The sequence below is a fragment of the Daucus carota genome, chromosome 7 (genome assembly GCF_001625215.2).
Source record: "Daucus carota subsp. sativus chromosome 7, DH1 v3.0, whole genome shotgun sequence".
Classification (NCBI taxonomy): domain Eukaryota; kingdom Viridiplantae; phylum Streptophyta; class Magnoliopsida; order Apiales; family Apiaceae; genus Daucus; species Daucus carota.
Window position 1 is genome coordinate 11,989,256 of NC_030387.2, and position 7,794 is coordinate 11,997,049.

General features: G+C 38.7%; 2 protein-coding genes across 2 annotated transcripts; both read left to right on the forward strand.

The window, feature by feature from the left end:
- The first annotated feature begins 3,625 nt into the window (after positions 1 to 3,625).
- On the forward strand, positions 3,626 to 5,962 carry LOC108194705 (uncharacterized). Its single transcript, XM_017361655.1, has 5 exons — positions 3,626 to 3,860; positions 4,001 to 4,253; positions 4,351 to 5,132; positions 5,250 to 5,378; positions 5,502 to 5,962. The coding sequence occupies exons 1-5, from the start codon at positions 3,626 to 3,628 to the stop codon at positions 5,960 to 5,962; spliced, it is 1,860 nt and encodes a 619-aa protein (XP_017217144.1).
- Positions 5,963 to 6,236: 274 nt separating this feature from the next.
- LOC108194706 (uncharacterized) lies at positions 6,237 to 7,143 on the forward strand. Its single transcript, XM_017361656.1, has 2 exons — positions 6,237 to 6,402; positions 6,458 to 7,143. The coding sequence occupies exons 1-2, from the start codon at positions 6,237 to 6,239 to the stop codon at positions 7,141 to 7,143; spliced, it is 852 nt and encodes a 283-aa protein (XP_017217145.1).
- Positions 7,144 to 7,794: the final 651 nt, after the last annotated feature.

The following is a 7,794-nucleotide window of genomic DNA, read 5'->3' on the forward strand; positions in this document are numbered from 1 at the left end:
GGAGGAAAATTCGAGATTGAATTGTTTGATGGCAGAAACAATTTTACTTTATGGCAGAGCACAGTGAAAGATTTGTTAATTCAACGAGGATTATATGCAACTCTCGAGGATAAGAAGCCCGCTGATGTGGATAATACAAAGTGGGAAGATATGAAATTGCGTGCTGCGTCGACTATCCGGTTGGCTCTTGCACCGGAAATCAAGTATGATGTTCTTGAGGAGAATAACCCTAAAAATTTGTGGGAGAAGTTGACAAAGACATATCACTCAAAGTCTTTGGCCAACAAGTTGTTTCTCAAGAAAGATTTGTTCGGACTTAGGATGGAAGAAAACGGAGATTTGAGAGATCATCTAAATCGTTTTAATGGGTTGATCAACCAGCTGAATAATTTGGATGAAAAATTACAGGATGAGGACAAAGCCATTCTTTTACTTGTTTCCCTACCAAATAAGTATAATAATGTGATTACCTCTTTAATGGTTGGAAAAACGAAGTTAACTTTGGATGAGACTACTGTTGTTATTCTTGAAGCTGAAAGATTGATGAAGCAAGGATCGGGTGATACATCGGACGGAAGTGCACTTATGATGGATGCATATAACAAGAAAAAGAAGTTTGATAAGAAACATAACCCTAATATCAAGTGCTTTTATTGTGAAGAATTGGGCCACCATCAATTCATATGTCCAAAAGCAAGAGAAGACTTAAAGGAGTTAAAGAAAATTCGAGAGAAGGGTAGTGCTTCGCTTGTTGAGACGGTTGATGATGCTCTTTTGGTTCAAGAAGACAAGGGATCAAAAGAAGAATGGGTACTTGACTCGGGATGTTCTCATCACATATGTGCTAGGAGGGAGTGGTTCTCGTCCTATAAGGATTGTGAGGGAAAGATGATAGCTTTACCAAATGGTAAAACGATAAAAGTTACCGGCGTTGGTGAGATAACGATGAAACTTCATAATGGTCGTATTCGAAAATTAGCTCAAGTAAGGTATGTACCGGAGCTAAATCGAAATCTAATTTCATTGGGTAAATTAGTTGATTTGGGATGTACTGTCATGATGAAGAACGGTTGTTTGGAGGTCACCAAACAAGAATTGGTGATACTCTAAGGTTGGAAGGATAAGAGAAATCTTTTTATGCTAGATGGAGAGGTTGTTACTCAAGGGGAGGCTTTGGCGGATGGACGTCAACGTCTTCATGGTGATCGTTAAAAAAAAAAAATAAAATTTGAAACCGTATTGGGTTGAAGGGGAGGATTGTTGGGTATCAACCCAATAGGAATAGGATTCTGATTTGAGTTAGAAATTAGAATTGGATTAGGATTATGATTAGGTATATTAGAGTTAGATTCTGATTTGTCTAAGTTTGATGGCTATATATACATAGTCATATTGTTTGATAGGTATGCTTGAGTATTGGTAGGCTTGAGTATCCTAGCTTGGTGGATTGTATTATTGATAACGGTTTTGATTAATAATACAAGTTGGGACGTGGATTTTCTGCGTCATATAATTTTGTGTGTGTGCTTTGTATTAGAAGATTGATCTCGTATATTATTCCTAACAAAGGCGCATGCAAGAGAGTTAATGCAGTATCAACCTTGCTCAATCTGTTCCATAATTTGTAAATGTTTTAAACTTTAACGTATGGACATGCCTTCGTTGCATTGTCAATCACATAATTCAAAATTCAAATAATGCAAGAGGTCCTGTGTTTGCTTGATCACACCTTTCCACTGCTCAATTGAAGATTCGTTTTGGTGAAAAGAAGTCGCTATGAATTCAGGCCAAGCTTCGCAACATCAGACACGAGTAGGCGATGGTATGAAAGTTTTTCCATTCTTTTCATTCTATTTCGAGTTTTGTTAAATTTTGTGGATGATGGGATAATTTTTGTCAAAAATACTATAATAAAGGGCGGAAACGACCTCTTAGTCCATCTTCGTCGACCTTCGGTGTAGGTACGTTGCTTTCCATCGTACTCCTCATCGACTCAGTGGATAATCTCAAGCATGCTCTTCTATTCTAACCGTTGTCTGTCTAATTAAAATTGTTTAGTGCTCAGACGGCGAGGCGAGGAATCTGGCCTTGATGCGTTTCTACGTGCGCGATGCATTAATACACAGGGTCAAGAAGGTTACGTTGGCATTTCTCGCCATTAGAATGCTACTAGCACCTCTGCTGCACAACAAACGCCTGGTATTAAGGCAATGAGTATTTGTCATGTGTTCTGCTAACTTGATGATTTTCCATCGTCTGACTGATGTAGGAGTTTTTTGTATTGTACAGGTTATAATTTGCTAGCGTCGGGGAATGGAGCTTATCACGGTCTGAATAAGAATTGTGATACAAACAAAGGTTAAATACTCATGATTGTGATTATGAATATGATGTATTCTAATATTTTACACAGCATTGATAGTTCTTCTTCATTGTTTGCTGAATTTGAGATTTCTAAACATTCATGACAGAAAATTGTCATACACCTTATGATGCAAGGAAATACAACAACTCCAACTCAAATTTAACATTCGAGAATATAATGAGTGATGGTCAGCACTCTGTTAATCAGCATGCAAATTCAGTTTATGGGGAGTATATTTCCTCAAATCCTCTTATTGGAAAAGGATACGAAAGACAAAAGAATAGCAGCGTTGAACAAAGCATGGCGCATTCAGGACTGCTGACTAACAAAAATAGTACTAAATTCCAAAAATTCAGTGCAAGTAAACATAGTAGGATACCTTCTTTTGTCCAGTTGAACACTCCTGGCACAGGTAATCCATTCACGTGACAACCTATTCTTTCAGCTTGCAGCGTAATAATCATGAGCATTGATTCTTGCAGGTCGTAGGGTGCCATTGAAAGAGATTGATTTAAACCAAACATCGAGTTTTTAGGTGCAAAGAGCTTCAAGCAGTGCAACTCATGCAACCAGTGAAATTTCAGGTTGACGTTTTATTTTCAAATGACCTAAATAGTGTAGCAACTCCGGAACATTGTCGCCTGTAGCCTGTAGACACGACAGAAGGAGTTGAAAAGAGTCTGGGAAACAGACGTTTATTTTATGCAACTCCAGTATCCATTGCTTTTTCCGTTGGGAGAAGACGGTTTTCATACTAAAATCCCTCTTATAAAAAATAAAAAGCAGATTAAAAGGACCGAAAATGAACAAAATCCCACTGATGGGGATACAGAGCCTGGACCCAAGCATCGTGACCATGTATCGATGATGGAGTATTATTCCTACAAGCTGATGATACATCCGGACGAAGGTTAATACACTGATTACTAAGCATTGTAACATGTATCTTGAGTACGTGTTAGAAATCAGTTGTGTTGTTTCATACCAGTGCACCTATTTACGCTAATATGTTTTTATCTTTCTATGTTATTACAAGGCTTGACACCTCATATGGGTGGTCGATTGTGGCAGCAATATGTGGTTGATGCCTTCATAACTATTGAGCAGTATAGGTTGGACTGGATAAGCGGGAATCAAACAACAATTCGGTCTGATCTATACAACTCTGTACGCGATGCAGTCAGAAAAGGTGATAATGACCCGAGTCAGGTTGGCAAGCGTGTTATACTCCCGGCCTCATTCACAGGATCATAACGATATATGTCGCAGTACTTCAAAGATGCATTGGCTTTGTGTCGTTCAATTGGACATCCTTCGTTGTTTCTCACAATGACGTGTAATACCAAATGGCCTGAGATAACTGATATGATGAAGCACTTACCAGGTGTAAAGGCTTCTGATGCACCTGATGTTATTGCTCGTGTCTTCAAACTTAAGCTCGATCAGCTAATAGAACTTATTAAAAAGAAGAATTATTTTGGTCGGTGTATCGGCTGTAAGTTTTTCTCAAATGTTATTATATACTTTTTAGAAAATTGTTCTCCTTTATTAGTGGTAATAGGTTTTTAAAGTGCTTTTTAAAATGATTCTTGCGACGAACCATGTGATAGTAATTATTTTTCTTTGTCTCCACAGTGATGCACGTCATTGAATTCCAAAAGCGTGGCTTGCCACACGCACACATGTTGGTGTGGTTACACCCAAATGACAAGCCAAAGAGTCCTGGCCAGATTGATCAGTTGGTAACGACTGAGATCCCGGATAAGGACACAGACCCGGAGTGTTATGAGGCTGTTAGGAATTATATGATTCATGGCCCTTGCGGAAAGGACTTCTCTTATTCGTCGTGTATGGCTAATGGGAAATGTACCCGTCATTTCCTCAAAAGGTATAATTTCCACTATATGGTTGAATATTAATAGTATCGTTGTGTGACGAACTTTATCGTTGTTATAAAAGTTATTCACTATATTTAATTTTTGTAGGTACAATAGCAATACTTATTTTGATGATTGCGGTTTTCCCGTTTATAAACGACGGAATACCGGAGCCAAGGTGAAGTGTAAAGGACATGACCTTGACAATCGTTTTGTTGTCCCATATAACCGAGATCTGTTGTTGAGATTCCAGTGTCATATCAATATTGAGATTTGTAATAACTCTCGGTCGTTGAAGTATTTATTCAAATATTGTTTAAAAGGACATGATACCGCGACAATGATGCTCCGAAAGTCGAAAGGAAATGGTAATGTGGTAAGTGCAGATAATAAATCTCGACAGATGAATGAGGTCAAGAATTATCTAGATGGTCACTACATTTGTGCTTCTGAAGCGTCTTGGAGAATTTTTGGGTTTGATATTCATTCTCGATGGCCGTCTGTTGATCGTCTTCCAATCCATTTACCCAATAATAAATATGTGAGCTTTAGAACTGGAGAGAGTCTCCAAGGGGTATGTGATAGGGCGGATTCAAGAAATTCTAAGCTTGAAGCTTGGTTTGTAGCGAATAAAATGTATCCTGAAGCCAGGCAGTACACGTACCAAGAATTCCCAAGTCATTTCACGTGGTTGCCGCGGGAATGCAGGTGGAAGCCGCGCCAAAGGGGAGAAGTGATTGGCAGAGTTTCAGAAGTCCATGCAACTGCAGGTGATTTGTTGTTTCTTCGCATGCTACTAATGAGGAGGAAGGGAGTGTTTTCTTTTGAAGACATAAGAACCATTGATGGCATCATGTATCCTACTTTTAAAGAGGCCTGTGGTGCTCTTGGTCTGCTGCACAATGATAAACAATGGCATGATGCCATGGAAGAGAATGCACACTCATCTTTGGCTCATTAGCTTCGTGAAATGTTTGTGAATATTTTATGTTACTGCTTTGTTACAGATCCTGGAAACCTTTGGCAGTTACACTGGCAGTCTATGGTAGATGATATTATACATAAGAAGCGGAAGGAGAGTGATGACAATTCTTTGCAACTATCTGAATTGGACATTCAAAATTATACCCTTGCTGGTAATAATATTTTTTGTATCAAAGTTATAAAGTATAAATTTATGAGCCTGTTTATCGTGGATTCTTAATAATGTTAGCTTATTCATTATACTTTAGTCTTATTGTATTTCACAACACGTGCAGAAATTGAGAAGCTTTTGAATGACGTCGGAAAGAGCTTAAGGGATTTCCCAACCATTCCTTTTCCTGGTGAAAAATACTTCCAGTCTGATGTTAATCGACTTATTGCTGAAGAAACAAATTATGATGTAGAGGAGATGTCTGCGTTACATGACTCTAATCTTGCAAAGCTGAATGTAGAACAGAGAAAGATTTACGATTCTGTAATTGCAAAGGCTGAAAATAATATAGGCGGCGCCTTTTTTGTGTACGGCAATGGAGGTTGTGGAAAGACGTTTTTGTGGCAGACCATTTATGCAAAGCTACGATCGCAACGTAAAATTGTGCTCCCCGTGGCTTCGTCTGGCATTGCTGTTGTGCTGCTTCCCGGAGGTAGGATTGCACATTCGAGGTTCCATATTCCACTTAAACTCGATAATTGTTCCACTGCAGGAATAAATCATGGGTCAGATCTTGCTGAATAAATACGTCAGACAAGCCTTATAATCTGGGATGAGGCTCCAATGCAGCATCGTCATGCCTTTGAGTGTGTTGACAGATCTTTGCGCGACATTATGTCTTCTGTTGATTCATAGAGAGCTAGAAAACCTTTTGGAGGTATTACTATTGTATTTGGTGGTGACTATCGACAGATTTTACCTGTGATTCGCAAGGCCACGAGGGCGCAGGTAGTCGGTGCTGCTTTCAATCGCTCTAAATTGTGGTACAGTTGTGATGTTTTTTCTACTTTGCCAAAACATGCGTTTGCGAGATGGCAATACTGCTGAAGAGAACAAAAGAATAAAAGAGTTTAGTGACTGGCAACTTGCTGTTGGAGATGGGAGATCACCTACCATATCTCCTGGTGAGGAGAACCATGAATCAAAAGTCGAGATACCTGATCAGTTTGTTGTCCGTAATGAAGGTAGGCATCCAATTGAGACGCTGTTTGATATTGTTTATAAGGATTTTGAAAGTAGTATGGACTCAAAGTCTGAGTTCGAGAGCAATCCTAACTCCTACAAATGTTTGGGTTGACGATATCAATGTGAGAGTTCTTGAAAAGATTCCGGGTACCTGTCACACCTATCTTAGCCAGGATTCAATGGAAGATTCTGTTTCTCCGCATAGCGATTTTGATGCTTCCTTTCCCATTGAATATCTAAATTCATTAGATATGCCATGCCTCCCCAAGCACGAACTGAAAGTCAAGGTTGGCGCGGTGGTTATGCTGATGCGCAACTTGAATCAAATTTTAGGGTTGTGCAATGGAACTAAGATGATAGTTACTGATTGTAAGAAAAATAGTATTAAGTGTGAGATTCTATGTGGTTCACAAATGGGAACCAGGCACCTTATACCAAGAATTGATATGATTCCAAGCGACACTAATCTTCCATTTGATTTTACGAGGACTCGGTTTCCACTACAGGTATGCTACGCCATGACGATTAATAAGAGTCAAGGTCAATCTCTTGATATGGTAGGACTATACTTGCCAAGGTCAGTGTTTTCACATGGCCAGTTGTACGTGGCAATCTCGCAGGTCACATCCTCGAGTGGACTTCACATATTGATTGATGATGACAATGGATCCAGCACCAACGTTACAGCGAATGTTGTCTTCGAGGAGGTTTTTTACAATCTTCGCAGCTTAAATGATTGATAAATAGTACCACGAAACTGTTCAAGCTTGATCTCATATATGTATTCCAGAAAATGTTGAACTGATGATTTTTGATAGTGCAAGGTTTTTAATGAAATAGAAACTGCAATTTCATGGTTATTGTAAATTGCCACAGTATTCTAAAAAAAAAAAATTCACAAGTTTCTGATCTGTAGTTTAATGATTCGAAGTAATGTTCATCTCTGCGTTAATACAAAGTTTGGGGATTTTTTGGTCAGAGGATTCAAACATAACTAAGTTCTTTGGAGTCGCTTGGGGGTTGGTATTGACAAATAACTATCATCCATTAACATACAATCACAACTGGAACTTCACCATTTTATTCAATCGTTCGACACACTTCATACTAAATCACACTGAGATAATACAACCAATCACACTGGAATCGATATTATGAATAAAGTTAACTATGCATAAAGTTGACACACAAAATGCTACATAAACTAGACATTAAGGATGAAATCGGTGAGTAGAGCACTTAGATGTTCATGTTCTGCACCTACTTCATTTGCAGCATCCTTAAGATCCTTTAATTTTTTGGTCCATTCTTCTACAAAAGTCTCGAATACTGCATACATCTCGGTTGTCTGAGCCTTTAGCAGTTTTGCGTGTCCATTTACAGATGCTCTT

Excerpts from the sequence above, each read along its gene's own strand:
- LOC108194706 (XM_017361656.1), top strand. The coding sequence starts at position 6,237 with ATGCGTTTGCGAGATGGCAATACTGCTGAAGAGAACAAAAGAATAAAA. Across the intron at positions 6,403-6,457 it reads GTTTGTTGTCCGTAATGAAG|TATGGACTCAAAGTCTGAGT; the intron begins GTAGGCATCCAA and ends TTTTGAAAGTAG.
- LOC108194705 (XM_017361655.1), top strand. The coding sequence starts at position 3,626 with ATGTCGCAGTACTTCAAAGATGCATTGGCTTTGTGTCGTTCAATTGGA. Across the intron at positions 3,861-4,000 it reads TTTTGGTCGGTGTATCGGCT|TGATGCACGTCATTGAATTC; the intron begins GTAAGTTTTTCT and ends TTGTCTCCACAG. Across the intron at positions 5,379-5,501 it reads TCAAAATTATACCCTTGCTG|AAATTGAGAAGCTTTTGAAT; the intron begins GTAATAATATTT and ends CAACACGTGCAG.